Consider the following 15,837-nt stretch of genomic DNA (forward strand, 5'->3'; position numbering starts at 1 on the left):
ATTATAATCGGTTAATTGTATGACCACACCACAAACGTAAGCGAGAGGGGATCAAAACGCCTGCTATTGTTAATTGATCTGACTTCATATTTTTCACCGTAACCCTTTTTGAGCATCACGTCATTGACCGACAATAGTTTCCAGTTTAGTAGTGGTTCTGATGGCTTGAGAACTACAAGATCGACGTTCCGGAAGGAGGTACGTGTCCTAGCAGAGAAGACGACACCCTTCGACGTCTCTGTCGAGGAAAAACGAAGTGGGAAGTTAGTTTAGATTGCATGGTGGTTAATTACAATATAGCCTTTTTAAAAAACGGAGACGCATTCTGACGTCTCATACTTTGGTGTCTTTGTATAATCGTGTCGTAGTTGGGTTACTGTAAATGTAAACCGTATGAGACATAGGTTTAGCTCCAAATGTGTAAATTTTTTTATGTTTGGTGTCGTTCCTAATAGTCTCTGTCCGAGATTTTTTATAGAACTAAATTAAACTTTTCTTAAAGAATTTGTAACGGTTGGTCTAAACCAGATCATTTAAAATAGCTGGGTAAACAAAATGGCAGGCATGCAGCCTGGAACAAACAAAAGGGCCAAAAGGGCACAGGTTGACAAATAACCAAACAAAGGGAGGACTCTAAGAAAGGAGTCTAAAGACATACAGGGAAAATAAATACTAATACACTAAATAAAGAACGAAACAAAACCTCACTTTAAAAGTGGTACAACTAACACAAAGAATCTATACAAAAACACAACTAAACTACAGGCAACCGTCACAGAATCCTAAGCTACTCTAAACACTAACTAAGCTACTCTACACTCTAACTAAGCTACTCTAGACACTACTAATCACACAAGTTTAACCACAGAACAAAGAGCAAGTAGCGAGAGGCATCTGTCCACATACAGAGCCTCCAGAATGATGATTGTCCCCAAGCTTTGTAGTAATCTCCAGCAGGTGTGCGCCGGCTGTGCGCTGTGATTGGAGTGCGTCGGGCCCGGTGTGCTCCAATCGCAATCTTCAGGGGCGGACCAGGAGATGGCAGCCAATGCCGGGAGGGCAACCGCACAGCTCATTTACATAGAACACACACAGCTGAAAACACTCAGACGACCAGGAAGGCAGCAGCCGTAACAGCCACAGTGATTGGTTCAACTTAAATTTGCAAAAACATTAACATGAATCATTTCTCCAGAACTTTCATGAAAGGGTGCCTCCTTGTATATTCAGTCTTGGATGGCCTCATTTAGAGGGTTGAGGAGGGTGAGGAGGGCCTCCACACCTCAGGATGTGCAGCTTGGCCATGATGTTCCTGACGCAGTGGTCCAACATGCTTCTGACGGCCGCTGAGGAGAAGTAGAAAATGAAGGGATCCAGGCAGGCGTTGAAGGTGCTGGAGAGCAGCGCCACGTTCCTCCACTCCTCGCTCTCCTGACGGACGAACCCCACCACGTGGGAGGCGTTGTAGGGCCCGAAACACACCACGAACACTATCAGCGTGCCGAGCGCCAAACCGATGGCCCGCAGCCTCTTCCGCCTGCCGATGTTGGGAAGCTTGGACAGGATGTGGATGAAGTTGGCGTAGCAGAAGCAGCAGATGAAGAAGGGGACGCAGAAGAGGACGAAGAAGAGCTCCAGGCGAACCGGCAGCAGGATCTTCAGCTCCTCCCCGGTGAAGTTCAGGTAGCAGGTATGTGGAGGCGGGGCGTTCTTACCGGCGGTGCTCCCTTCGTCCTGTTCGCTCTCTGTCCCGCTGCTCCACTGGGCGTAGGGCATGATGTAGACAATGCTGAGGTTCAGAGAGGTCACCACCCAGAACACCAGGCTGGCGTACACGGCGTAGCGAGGTCTGCGACACAGGGTGTACCTGAGGGGGAACGCCACCCCCAGGTATCGCTCCACACTCACAGCGGTGAGGAGCAGGGTGCTGTTGTAGATGGTGACGTAGAACAAGAAGCCAGTGAGGGGGCAGAGGGGGTAGGGCAGCAGCCACACCATGCCGTCAAAGGCCTCTTTAATTTTAAAGGGCAGGAACGCCAGGAAGATGAGGTCTGAGATGGTGAGGTTCAGCAGGAGGATGTCGATGGGGGCGGGCTTGCGGCGCACCTTTTTGCAGAAGGTGAAGAAGGCCAGGATGTTGGCGGGGACCCCCATCAGGAAGGTGACGATGTAGACGGAGAGCAGCAGGCGGTTGCACACCATGGCGGCTCACCAGGGACTCTCAGACTCTGGGGGCAGGAAAACACGAGTTATGATTCAGAAGAAAATACTCCAGGCTAATTCTTCTCATTGTAAATATTTTTGTTTCAAAGAGACATCCCTTTTTTTGAAGTTTAAGTTTTGCTTGATAACTATGAAGGGCATTTCTAAAGCTTGGTCTCATTTTCAGCCACAATAGTGATTTGGTAATGGCAGCTTACCTACCACTTTGGTCCAGACTCAAATATCTAAACAACTTCTAAATGAATTGCCAATCAATGTTTTACAGACAATCATGGTCCTCAGAGGATGAATATACTGACTCGTGATCCCCTCCCAATAGATTGCAAATCAAATTGTATTCATGTCTGGATAAAAGTAATCAAATCAAAGATGCTTTATGACCAAACAAATGCAAAACTAATGATATTCCCAGCAGCCTCAGCTGTAGTTAATAAGCAAACGTTAGCATGCTAGCATGCTAAATTGAGATGATGAACATACTGTAGTACAGTAAATGTTATACCTGCTAATCATACTTGTCACCACCATTAAATACATTCCCTGAAGGAAATCAAGACATACAATTCATATAAAGATTTTAAAAAAGGAAACAAAGTCAGAAGTCTTTTCTTCTTCTTTTTTTGAGAACATAAAATGTTAAAGGCTAAAGTTGTTCCAGGTACACTTAAACTAAAAAGGTCAACTTTTTCATTGGTAATGTCAAACTAACTGCTCAAAGAAACTATTATCATATTCATTCATAATTTAAATAGTGCATACATCCACATTAAATGTTCACCTTCAGGTGCCTTGAATGTTGTATTTTATGTATTTTTACTAATTGCCAAAACATTGAAGAAAAGACTGAAACGCTCACTGTCAGCCGCCTTCCATCACTTTCCAACTTACGCTGTCTGTGGAAGGCTATACTGCAGCCCAAGCCAATTGCTTCTATATACATATGTATATCTTTTTTTAAATGAGATCAATCCTAAGTGTTTTAGCATTTGAAAGGGTAAACTCAAATTGGAGTAAATTGTTAATATGTTGAGGACTATTTGTTTGTTTCTGTAATGAAGGTTAGGAGAGTGTGGGTTTGTCTGCCCAAATAAATCAGTGCCAACCTTCATCTTAATAAAATATCCTGTCACAAAATACAAGTTTCTTACATTATAATACATTTTTAGACAACAATGGAAGTCTATGATACGAAAAAATAAGAATCTGTACATGCTTTGTATTCAAAAATATATCCTAAAGTACACCATTAGTCTGTTGGGAACAAAAAATTCAAAGCATTTACCTTCCCCAGTTTTTCTGCAAAACTTAACACTAAATACCTCCGCCAAATATGACTGATACAATATAGATATACAGACTTATGAGTTACTTTCAAATAGTCAAACTCACCTGTGTAAAGCTAGATAAACCTGGCTCTCCATCACGGTGCGGCTTTTCTCTCCGATGCAGACTGTTTGATCAGATTAATAAGGCTGTCCCGCTGAATATCTGCTATCTCTCCTTCAATAAAGGGAAATTCACAAGCTCAGGCTTTGTTCTTCCCGCTCTCCAAACATCATCTCCCAGCAACCGGCCATAAGCTCGCTGTCATGCGGGTGGAAATGTGTTGTGATAACTTTGTTTCTGTGAGAAGCGTTCACGGTGACAAAGAGAAGTGCAGATGTTGCATCAGGGAGAATGTATCTGTGTAGTGTCCACCACATGACTCAGAGGTTCATCTACAGGTTCATACAGAAACATGATTTCTGTATCCACAACAATGCTTGAACAAACATGCAGTGGCTGCAAATAATGGGCAACACCTTCTTTTATAATTGTATTTACAGATGAGTTGAAATGAAGTCCTGGAGCCCTCATCTAATAAGGGTTTCTCTTTTTATAAACCAAACGTTATCAGATTATGAAGAGGTAGAAGAAGTACTCAGGTCTTGTACTTGAGTAAAAGTAGAAGTACCAGAGTGTAGGAATACTCTGTTACAGTAAAAGTCCTGCATTCAAAATGTTCCTCAAGTAAAAGTACAAAAGTGTTCGCATCTAAATATACTTAAAGTACCACAAGTAAAAGTAGTGATTGTGCAGATTGGTCCATTTCAGAATAATATGATATGTTTTATAATGATTGATCTTTAAAGTGTTCTCAAAGTTTGAGAACACTTTAAAGATCAATCATTATAAAACATATCATATTATTCTGAAATGGACCAATCTGCACAATCACTACTTTTACTTGTGGTACTTTAAGNGGATGAGCTGCAGAGGTCGGATGGCAGATGCAGGTAGACCAGCCAGGAGGGACTTGCAGTAGTCTAGGCGTGAGATGACAAGAGCCTGGACCAGAACCTGCGTCGCTTTCTGGGTCAGCTGGGGACGTATCCTCCTGATGTTGTAAAGAGTGTATCTGCAGCAGCGGGTTGTAGCAGCGATGTTTGCAGTGAAGGACAGTTTGTTATCTAGGATCACACCCAGATTCCTTGCAGTCTGAGTCGGGGAAACAACAGAGGTGCCGATATTGATTGTCAGGTCAAGAGTGGAACAATCTTTTCCCGGAAGGAAAAGCAGTTCAGTCTTGTCAAGGTTGAGCTTGAGGTGCTGAGCAGACATCCACTGAGAGATGTCAGCTAGACAAGCAGAGATGCGTGCGACGACCTGGGTCTCTGAGCGGGGAAAGGACAGAATTAGTTGGGTGCCATCAGCGTAGCAGTGGTATGAAAAACCATGCGGGCTAATGACTGATCCGAGCGAGTTTGTGTACAGGGAGAAGAGGAGGGGACCAAGGACAGAGCCCTGAGTTGCCTCTGTAGTTAATTGACAAGGGTCGGACTCGGACCCTCTCCAAGTTACCCTGTAGGTACGGTCTTTGAGGTATGAGGTGAGGAGGGAAAGTGCAGTGCCTGAAACTCCAAGTTCTTGGAGAGATCTGATGGTTCACCGTCTCGAATGCAGCAGACAGGTCCAGAAGGATGATGACAGAGGAGAGGGAGGCTGCTTTAGCCGTGTGCAGTTCCTCAGAGACAGCAAGGAGGGCAGTTTCTGTGGAGTGACCTGCCTTGAAACCAGACTGTTGCGGATCCAGAAGGTTGTTCTGATGGAGATAACAGGAGAGTTGTTTTTTCTGTTTCCTTCAGCTGCAGAATGAGTTGGACTCTCAGCGCCGAGCCACAGAGTTTGCTCTCCGTAAGCGTAACCACCATGAAGAGCAGGCCCGCAATGAGCTGGAGTGGCAAATCAAAAATGTGAGTGAACCAATAGTTTTAAAAAGGTTTTTGTGTTCTGCATTTTAGATGAAGCATACAGGCATTTCACACACTTTACCAGCCATGTATCTAGTAGGTCAAATATGTCTTTATTCTGCCTGAAGACTGAAGATGAAATTGCAGAAATGGAGAGCGACATCCATGGTCTGGATGCAGATCTACAGGCGAAGACTGCCTCCCTGAAACTGGCTCACACCCGTCTGGAGAACAGGACCAACAGACCTGGCATGGACCTCTGCAGAGACGAGGTTTATATAAAACACACACTGTTGCATGCCCAATGTAGAATGCAATAGCTTAACAGAAGCAGTGAAAGCAACATTATTGTTCAGGTCAGTTTAGGTTATTGGGACTAATGTTACTTTCATATTTTCCTTTCTGTTACCTTTTCCAGGTGCAGTACGGCCTTGTTAATGAACTCCATCAGCTGGAGGCCACAATAATAGCTTTGAAGCAGAAGCTCTCAGAAGCCCAGTGAGTCAGCATTTTGTCTGTATGATCAACAATTGGAACTAATGGGCTATCTACAATTTCATGAGCAAAAAAAAAGTCAAACATTACATCTTAGCACACAAAATGATAGGGATTCAGTCCTTCTGAGAATTGACTCCTAAGTTTGTACTCTACATGTTTTAAACCCAGCATATCAAACCGATAATAAACCACTGAAGCTAAATAGAAAAATACACATCTAACAAATAATAGTGGGAATGTTTTGGATGCCAGAAAGGAAAGAAATCACGTTAAACCACTTGTGTCTCCCATACCATGCTCACCAGGCACTCTCTGCAGAAGATGAAGCTCCATCACTCCCGCATGCTGCAGGATCTCTCCAGGAAACAGGAAGCCCTGTCACTGGAACAACGAAGCATGACGACCCGCACCCGCCTCACATCCCCCTCCTGCTCTGATAAGACCCCCGTGCTGCTGGTTCCTCTCACCAACTCCAGCGGTAGGAGCAACCTGCAGCTGTTGGCTTAGTCACATGACATAATATCCTATTTGAAAGCACAGGGACATAACACATTACATTTTCCATGCATCATGTTTTTAACCCTGCAGATAGTATTCTGTGAGAAATAGGGACAATTGAAATGATCTTACAATCCAAGCACTAGTTCATTATCCTTCATTTATCATTAGCTGCTGAAGAACAATACACTTTTCCTAATCCCATGTATTTATTTGAACAAAAACAGTTAATATACAAAATATTTATTTTCCTGATTTTGTGTAACTTGCTTTGAGTTTAATTATGTACTTTCTCTGTGTGTAATTCAGTTTTCCAGAAAAAACTGTGGATGACACGCTTTTTTCCTCTTAATTAAATATAGTATTGATGAATAAATGGAGTCTGACAGTGCTGTATCTGTGCGTTCGATTTCCTTGTCTGTGATTGTTTACTAAAATCCACAAGCATTCATGTTGGTGTTACTGTAGGTCACAGCTTTAACTGACCATTAGCTGTAATGGCTTTGTTTTGCCTCGTTATATTGTTTGATCAACTGATGCTGTGTGGAGGATGAAGATGGCGATAATGACTCCAACAGTTTGCTGGGTTTAGATAAAAAATCTGGTAAACAGGCACTTAACACGGCCTCTGAGATAACAAAATAATACAAGGTTATTATCGTTCATCTCCAGTCCAAGGCCCCTTTACCTCCGGACGGCTCCCAGGTAAGGAAAGAGGAAAAGCAGGCGGAGGAAATGTTTACCATTATACTGAAACACACTCTTCTTCAGCCAATGAGGTCAGAAATTCCCTCCAGGTTGCTAGGACACAACAAATGTGTGTGCTTTGTGTGTAAACATGTTGAATGCATGCTCACAAAACCTTCGTCTGAGCTTCCTTTATTTTATTTTATTTGTCTCATCATAAAAAGTTGATCTCACAGTCTATTGATGAAGTTTGTTTTTTTTGTCTCAAAGATTTGATATTATTATTATTTATTTCTATTTTAATTTTTTTAAAACATTTATATTTTGTAATTTTGTGCTCATATTTCGGCAGCAGATTCAAGCTGTTGCTTTTCAAAATGAGGGTTTGACTGATGTGTGGTCCATATAAATGCATTTATTGAATCATTTTTTTGATCATCATTATTTTCTTAATCATATAAGAAAACATATATCCATCAATTCAATTTATAATTTATGTCCAAAAAGTCTATCTCTTGTTTTCCTCTCAATGGACTCATGTTGGAAATACCCACTGCGACCTGAAAAACAAACCTGAGCAACAATATTTGAAGTGAGTGAAGGCTGTGTTAATTTACTTTCACTTCAGGTTATAAATGAGGTAAATATAGTCATTACTTTACAAGTATCAGAAGAGTATGAACATATTTGTCTTTAGCAGTGGATCAATAGACTAATCAAACAGCCAACAGTCGTGTTTTCGACCACTGCAGGTCTTTTCTTGGAAAAACACTTCTCTGCAGTCTGCTCAAATAAAAGGGATTTTCTGCTCCATTTTCCTCACCACAAGCCTTTTGCATGGCACACCCTCTTCTCTTACACTCACTTTCACACACACGCACACAAACACTAAAAAAACTCATTCTCTGTCATAAAACTGTGAGAAACGCCACAAACAAGTCATCTTTTCCCACAGCCCAACCCGTCCTGCTCTCGCATCGACCATCAACTTCAGCACATTTACGACTTTACTGCCTTGCTCTTCAGTTCATTTAGACAGCCTGGCCTTTAAGGGGCCGGCCATGTGCTTCCTGACACGTGGAATTATTCTGAATCATTTCACTTAAGGGCCCAGATGCTACCTGTCTGTTGCCCTACACCGAGAGGGCAATTAAGGCAGACTGGTGCCTGCTAAATGCCCCCTACTTCTGCCTGAGCGGATGCATTTCCTTATCGGTCATGATGTCAGTGCACCTCGCCCCCTTCCTGCCCACTTTTGTTGCCACTGCCTCCTTTCCCCCCCACTGTCTCAGACAGAAGTTGCTTGCATCTCAGAGATCGAGAATCCTGGCACCACAGAAGCTCGGAAACGGACAATGCTGCCACCAATGGAGAATGTATAAGGAAAACGGGATTAATAAAAGAAGAGGACTTGGGAACATCCTAACTATTTTTCAGGAAATCTGCTTTTTTTGTGTGTTTTAGTCAAGACGTTCCCGTCAGCTTTTCTAGATTTGTCCTTGTCATGGTAAATCAGAGGCAGTGTACCATTCTGTTGGACTTCCTGTACCTCTCCGCATTGTCCATGTCCTAAACTGAAGACATGCAGGTGGATTACAAGGACTGCGTTGCAGTCACTGTCTATTCCATTACCTTCCTTCTGGGTCTTCCCGCCAACCTTCTGGTCCTGTTCGTGTACGCGCGCAAGGCCCGCAAACATGGCGCCACGCCCAACGTGGTCTACGCCCTCAACCTGTGCCTGGCCAACTTGGCCCTGGTGGTCTGGCTTCCTGTGAAGACTCTGGAGACCTTGCTTCAGAACTGGATGCTACCAGCACCCGTCTGCCCGATCTACAGCTTCTTCCTCTTCTCCTCGATGTATGCCAGCTGCCTGTTCATCACCGTGGTGACAGTGGGGCGCTACCTCAGCATCGCATTCCCGATTATCTACAAGAGATACCGCCATGCTCGGAACTCCTGCTTCATCAGCGTTGCCTTGTGGGTCTTGGTGCTCATTCACCTCAGTGTTGCCCTGGTGACTGAAGGAGGGCCTAACTTTGTCTCCATTAAGGGTGACACGTTAGAATGCTACGGCAACTTCAACGACACCCAGCTGGCTGTTCTTCTGCCTTTACGCCTGGAGATGGCCATCGTCTTGTTTATTTTGCCTCTTATCGTGACGTCGTTTTGCACGCTGCGCTGCGTCACCCTGGTATGGCGATCAAATTTGCGCCCCATGGGAAAGAGAAGGGTTCTGACTGTTGCTCTCTCCACACTGGCGGTGTTCGTGGTGTGCTATGCCCCCTACAACACCTCGCACATTGTGGGGTTTGTTCAACATGTAAATGTTCAGTGGAGGACGTACGCCATGCTGACCAGCTCCTTTAATGTCTTCCTGGAGCCTGTGGTCATGATGATGCTGTCGCCAGCGTCGTCAAGGGGGTTCATGGGAAGAATGTGTGGACGGCAAAGCCAATTCAGCCGGATTGAGGGGGGTCGGCATCGAGTTAACAGCGCTAATGGTGTTGCTAATGCAAGGGCACCACAAACACTACTTGAGAGGAGCAAGGCGGGGGCCCAGGTGACCAAAGAAAGCCATGAGTGAGGTCACAGTGGGGGGAGGCCAAAGGTATCCCGGGTAGAAAATGTGACGGATCCAAAAGCAGGAACAGGATAAAAACGGTCAGCCGTTGTGTGTACCTTTCAGCGGCTCCAGAAAATGTCCACATCACCACTCACCTGGTTCAGATACAGTTAAAGTCCTCCTGACATAACAAGCACATTTAGATGAAATAAGAAAAACAGAGTGTAAGGCTGTTTTGCCAACAGCATACAGTGTCAAAATGACCTATGTTATGTCAATGTTTTTGATAATTATACAGTAAAAAGGAACTATTAACAGAGATGGAAATTCACATCTTTGGAATGAAAAAGATTTTCTCTAAAAAACGCAGTAGTTAATCAAACCTTAGTGTTGAATCAGTAATTGGAAACCGTGCTTACCTTTACATCAGGTGGTCTGTGTGAGGACACATGGCTCCATCTGGTGTCTGGATAGTGTCTGCTCCAACCTCAAACTGGTCAATTAATACACCATACTGCTCGTTATCTTTCCGAAAGGGCCTTTAAAATGGGGGGGGGTCCATAAAAGACTTCACACACAGGTGCAACAGATATACTGTGTTTTGTTTTGGCACCTGCATCACGTTGTTCATGTTATTAGTTGCACCTGTGCTCCTCTGATGTTAAAAGTGAAAACACTTCTGAGGCTGTAGGTTTATCAACAATTTGATGTTTGAAATCAGTTTTACACTTCAATGTAGATCTGTTTGAGTACTAGTTGATTGGTTTCTGGACATATTAATTAGATAAACTGTCAAATTAAATTAAGTTGGATGTTTTCAAATGTGTTATGTAGATTGTCTCTTATCTTTAGAGACTATACATTTTATATTAAAATATGACTTTCTGTTGGCTAGGACACAGCTGGAGGAGGTTGTCATGGAGATACAAAATAATTGTCAGCTTTGTTCAAATCAAGACAGAGTGGGGAACGTTTCAGTAAATCTGTTAAGGTACATACTAATGTCATGTTTTAAATAAAGACTTGTTAGCAAAGCATCATACATTTTAAATCAGTCTAATGAGTTGTTATCTGTTATTATTGAATGGACATCTTACATCTAAGAAAATACAATACAGCAAGAATTATAAGCAAAATTCAAAAACATGAAACATCTAGTATCATTAATGAAATCAGAGAACAATACAAATGTAACCTGACAGTCACGTACACATCACCTCATTAACCAATGATATGTCAAAGTCAAACACGCCACTACTTACTGATAACCGGTGTCAGACTCATTTTACTACCAACCATTGATGCAGCTGCTGATAAGAATTGGTTTTCATTTTTAGATTTGATACCAGAACTTGCAATAGAGATACATTTGACTTATATAAGCATCTTTTATGTATAGCTTTGGGTATTATTTACAAAAATTCAAAACTTCCTTCATTTTTTTTGGAATGTACCGGTAATTGCAATTTTTTAAATATATACAGAATACCAGAAGTGGGAAGTAACTAAGTACATACTTAAGTACAATATTGAGATGCTTGTACTTTACTTGAGTATTTCCATTAAATGCTACTGTACTTCTACTCCACTACATGTATTTAATACCTTTAGTTACTTTACAGATGTGGATGAATGATGTGAAATATAATCAAGTGTTAAATCAGACTTTAGTTCCACCTGGAGTAAATCCACAAGCTACCCTGCAGTATACAAAGTCATTCAAACTAGCTGCACCTTTACCAGCTTTGAGACTGCCAAGGCACACNCTACATCCAGGACATGGTTAAACTGTACAGCCCAGCACGTGCACTCCGCTCTGCATCAGCCAAACAGCTCGCTGCACCCGCACTGCGAGGGGGACCCAAGTTCCCATCAGCAAAAACACGTGGGTTTGCTATCCTGGCTCCAAAATGGTGGAATGAGCTCCCCATTGAAATCAGAACAGCAGAAAGCTTACACATCTTCCGGCGCAGACTGAAAACTCATCTCTTTCGACTCCACTTCGAGCGATAGAATTACTAACAAAGAACTTATATACTAATAAAGGGCTGGCTTATCTCAAGCCAGTTGAGTAGCACTTGAGATGTTTTAGCTCTATGAAACCTGATGTACTTATATGATTCTGTTTTCTTCAAGGTTGTATCTTCCTGGTCGAATGTACTTACTGTAAGTCGCTTTGGATAAAAGCGTCAGCTAAATGCAATATAATGTAAAAAATAAATGGATTGCAAAAGAGCCATATTTCACACTGTTGACCAATATCAACCAAGAGATTGTTCATTTAAAATCCCCTGCTTTCATCGTTGCGTTACTAAATGCAAAATAATTGTTGTAAATGCTTTGTATCAAACGATATACCACAATTGAAAAGTAACTAATCAGAACATAATGCACTGTATATTTGCACTACAAATACTAAACTAGCAGGTGTAATTATAGTGTACACACCTGGGCTCTGGTGAGACTCATGTCCTCCCTCATTTGCTGGGATACCTGCATGGCCTCCTGAGCACAGGCCACATTATACTGGCTGAACTGGAGCCATTCCTGGGGGGTGGAGGAACTAATAACAAAAGACAAACTTATTTCAGCATTTAAGCTTATAAGGCCAGAGAAAGTTCAAAAAGAGGCATCATTAGCTTAAATCTAAGAGTTTTTGGCTGTTGACTACAGTTTTAGTAAAATGGTTGAAATGCCCATGTAGAAATGCCACTATGCATTACCCTGGTGGTATGCGAATTGGGTTGGTTTTCAAGGAGATCTGAGGAGACTTTATAGTAAGTGACAGGCAGGACATATCAATGTCCAGGGCGTCCATCTTGTTCTGGATATCACCAGTCAGCTGGTGGCGATTCTCCTGCAAAACACTAGGAAACAAACAATTAAAGTTAGTCTGGCCAAAAGCAAAAAAGTGAAAAGATCCTACTGTAATTGTTGCGTCCAATCATTCACACTCTACCACAGGTGCTCGAAGGCCTTTTCTATGTGCTGCTGCAGAACTTGCTGCACTCTTTCAATCAGCTCCACTTCCTTTTTCAGCTGTACGTCCACTGGGTCATGGGCGAGCTCGAACCCTCGCCGGCTGTCCCTCAGCGTCAGGCACTCACTGCTGACCTCCAGGGGGACGGAGGTCGCAGCCAGCGCCTGCTCCGTCTGCTCCTTACACTGTCCCAACACACACCACACTGACACTGTCACCGCACTGCACCGCCAGACTCAAGGAACACCTCAACGCATCATTTAAGGGTTTCTCTTTAGAATTTCAAATGTAATGATTCTAAGAATATGTATCCAAGGGAATAACACAGATACAGTATTAGTCAAACAATTAAAGTGACACCCAAAAGCAAAAATAACTGCTGTTCCTCTTTCATTAATAAATATGTGTGTTTTGATGGGAGATACTGAGTGTTTGAGATATCCTAGAAATGTCTGTTTTCTCTCCACTTTAATGGAATTAGATGGCATTCGTAATTGAGGTGCTTAAAGCGCCCAAAAATAAATTTGAAAAACTCAACACCAAACTTTTTTTTTACCACTTTGCACTGTTGGAGCATTAGCACTACATAGAAGCGAAGCACAATAGGATTTATTTAAGTTGGGAATCAACTGTCCATCTGAAACATAATGACATCTTTGTATTATTATGGACATAAAATGAGATAAACTTGATTACCAGGGTCAGAGCATCCATCTCTTCATCCACTTTCTGTGCGCAGGTTTCCAGTGTTTCCTTCCACCGGGCAACATTCCACGCCCTGTCACTCAGCCTGCGAGAGGTATCGGTGTCATCACAGGTTGTCTACAGAGAAAAGGGGAGAACATGACTGGAGGGGGGTTGATTTAAAGTGGAATGTTTGGAGTTATAGTATATTCTTCATCTTGTGTAGTGACCCTGACTGTCTGGATTTCTGGTAAGCACCATCTCCAACATGAACCCACCTTACAGTTGGTTTCGTTGCGTAGTGACCTCCCTTCCTGCCGGATCACATTGGAAACATACCGCTCATGCTCCGCTGTGGCAGACAGTTGCTGGTTGTTGCTGTTCCACTCTGACACACTGTGGCGCAGGCTGGGCTTTGCAAGGAGTGTAGACATCCTACTGCTGCAACATACAAAACATAATAATAATAATAATATTACAGCAATACTGTAAATATTGCTGTAATGTTACAGTAACTTTTGTTGTTACTGTACAATATTTTGGGGTGAAAATATCAGGAGCAAGAGGAGAGAACCGCTGTTACCTTTAACGGATTATTTAGGTTTATAAACATTATTATTGCCGTTTTGTTTCCCCTAAAAGTTCATATTTTATTTCGAGATTGAGTTGTAGTATTATATGGCTAAACAGCTTCAACAGTCAGCGGACCAAATGGAGGAGAGAGATTCAGAATGTCCTCACCCAAATCGAGGACCAAGGATGAAATTGAGGCTCAACTGACCCTACCAATTAAAATACATGTTCAGCTTTACATGTCAAAAGTAAAGTGTCAAACCAAATCCTTACCAACATGCCTTGGTGTGCCTGGTAGGGTCAGTTGAGCCTCAATTTCATCCTTGGTCCTCGATTTGGGTGAGGACATTCTGAATCTCTCTCCTCCATTTGGTCCGCTGACTGTTGAAGCTNACAACAAGGTCTTTGAATTTCAACACTTTGCCTCAAGAAAATGACCTGGAGCATTTGGGAAATGAAGAGGCATTTCGATCCAGACTGAAAGGGTTTTTCAGGAGATGGTCANTTTTGAAGTAGAAAACATTTTCAATGATATGCTGCCTTTTCTATTTTGTCCACTTCTCTTGCAGGGGACCCTTTTACTTTCACATAATTACAGAAGATGTACTGTTGTGATTTGATGTTGTGACCTCACTACTTGTGATTTTGTATTTTAATTGGTCTGTTGTATTTGAATCCGTCATGAACTATTGTATTTATATCAGTTATGAACTGTAGTATTTATATCAGTTATGAACTGTTATATTTAAATCTGTTATGAACTGTTTTATTTATATCAGTTATGAACTGTTATATTTATATCTGTTATGAACTGTTGTATGTATATCTGTTATGAACTGTTGTATTTATATCAGTTATGAACTGTTGTATGTATATCAGTTATGAACTGTTGTATTTATATCTCTTATGAACTGTCCTAAGTTCAAGTTTATTTAAATTGTATCCCAGTTTTTGTTTATCGTTTCAAGTAGCACCTATTGCAAATGAGACAAGGATCTAAAATTGGTCAAAGAGAAAACTGCAGTAATGTACTGTTTTAATGCATACACTACTGTAAAATTATACTGTATACAGAACAGTAATGTATTGTTATTTCACAATACCAGTATTGTATTTACAGTGTGTAGTTAATAAAGGGCTTATTGTAATGTTAATAAAACACGATTCTTAGAGTCAAGATGATTATACACTTTAAAAAAAAGAGAGAGAGAGAGAAATATATATATATATCTGCATTCATATTTTATATACATTTAACAGAGCCATAATTAACAACTCAGTTACTTAGGCTACATTCAGGTGATTTACTGATATTTTAAACACATTAGAGTAGAGTTGATCCCCTTTTAGAAGTTGGACACATTTCCTTAAAACATGACACAAATGAACCCAAATTAAAAGCACCTTTTATCATTGAGGCACTTCCAAACCCTCGGCTGCATTTTGCACCAAAATTGTCCCTTTCCTCAGAGGCAGAAGTTGCTGTTTCTCACACTTTCGGAAGATACAATTATCTCTTTGTCCGTTGGGAATAACAACAACCACTAAACCCACCTAGAGATACAGAGAAACACACTTGTTATTAATCCAAAACTATCTTGAGAACTAGGATGTTTTTCGCCAGTATCAAAGTAATCCAGTGATAGTGGTCAATGCATCGATGGGTACAACACTAACAGGAAGCGCTAACGGCTAATTCGGCTAACTTTTAATGGGGCTAATTATTCGTATGTGGCCCACTGTCAGACCTTTCCTGAATGCACTTGCTCCGTTTCCATCCTGGGAGAAAACGTCAGGAGCGTTCTGTGCTCTGACTTATTTCTGGAAACTCCTTCAAAGTCCTGGAATTTCACATGAGGGGAACACACTGATGTCATCGTGTGTGTGTGTGTGTGTGTGTG

General features: G+C 41.9%; 3 protein-coding genes across 4 annotated transcripts in view; 1 reads left to right on the forward strand and 2 right to left on the reverse strand.

The window, feature by feature from the left end:
- Positions 1-1,132: 1,132 nt before the first annotated feature.
- LOC104964804 (free fatty acid receptor 3-like) lies at positions 1,133-3,330 on the reverse strand. Its single transcript, XM_010793674.1, has one exon. It carries the CDS (start codon positions 2,200-2,202, stop codon positions 1,243-1,245), a length of 960 nt encoding a protein of 319 aa, XP_010791976.1. The 5' UTR covers positions 2,203-3,330; the 3' UTR covers positions 1,133-1,242.
- Positions 2,201-6,914, forward strand: LOC104965342 (tektin-2-like). Its single transcript, XM_010794299.1, has 5 exons — positions 2,201-2,248; positions 5,349-5,456; positions 5,582-5,725; positions 5,872-5,951; positions 6,257-6,914. Exons 1-5 carry the CDS (start codon positions 2,201-2,203, stop codon positions 6,456-6,458), a joined length of 582 nt encoding a protein of 193 aa, XP_010792601.1. The 3' UTR covers positions 6,459-6,914.
- Positions 6,915-8,031: 1,117 nt separating this feature from the next.
- tekt2 (tektin 2 (testicular)) overlaps positions 8,032-15,837 on the reverse strand; it is a 9,159-nt gene continuing 1,353 nt past the window's right edge. Inside the window, exons 2-7 of one of the 2 annotated variants that reach the window (XM_010793676.1) lie at positions 13,642-13,801; positions 13,376-13,501; positions 12,659-12,864; positions 12,423-12,566; positions 12,144-12,262; positions 8,032-8,041 (exon numbers count right to left, since the gene is read on the reverse strand). In XM_010793676.1, coding sequence (XP_010791978.1) covers positions 8,040-8,041; positions 12,144-12,262; positions 12,423-12,566; positions 12,659-12,864; positions 13,376-13,501; positions 13,642-13,797 — 753 coding nt within the window. In that variant the 5' untranslated portion in view covers positions 13,798-13,801 and the 3' untranslated portion in view covers positions 8,032-8,039. Of the gene's footprint in view, positions 8,042-12,143; positions 12,263-12,422; positions 12,567-12,658; positions 12,865-13,375; positions 13,502-13,641; positions 13,805-15,837 lie in introns of both variants that reach the window. The other variant, XM_010793675.1, reaches the window with a different exon arrangement.

Source organism: Notothenia coriiceps, unplaced genomic scaffold, assembly GCF_000735185.1.
Source record: "Notothenia coriiceps isolate Sejong01 unplaced genomic scaffold, NC01 NC01_scaffold00037244, whole genome shotgun sequence".
In the NCBI taxonomy this organism is placed as follows: domain Eukaryota; kingdom Metazoa; phylum Chordata; class Actinopteri; order Perciformes; family Nototheniidae; genus Notothenia; species Notothenia coriiceps.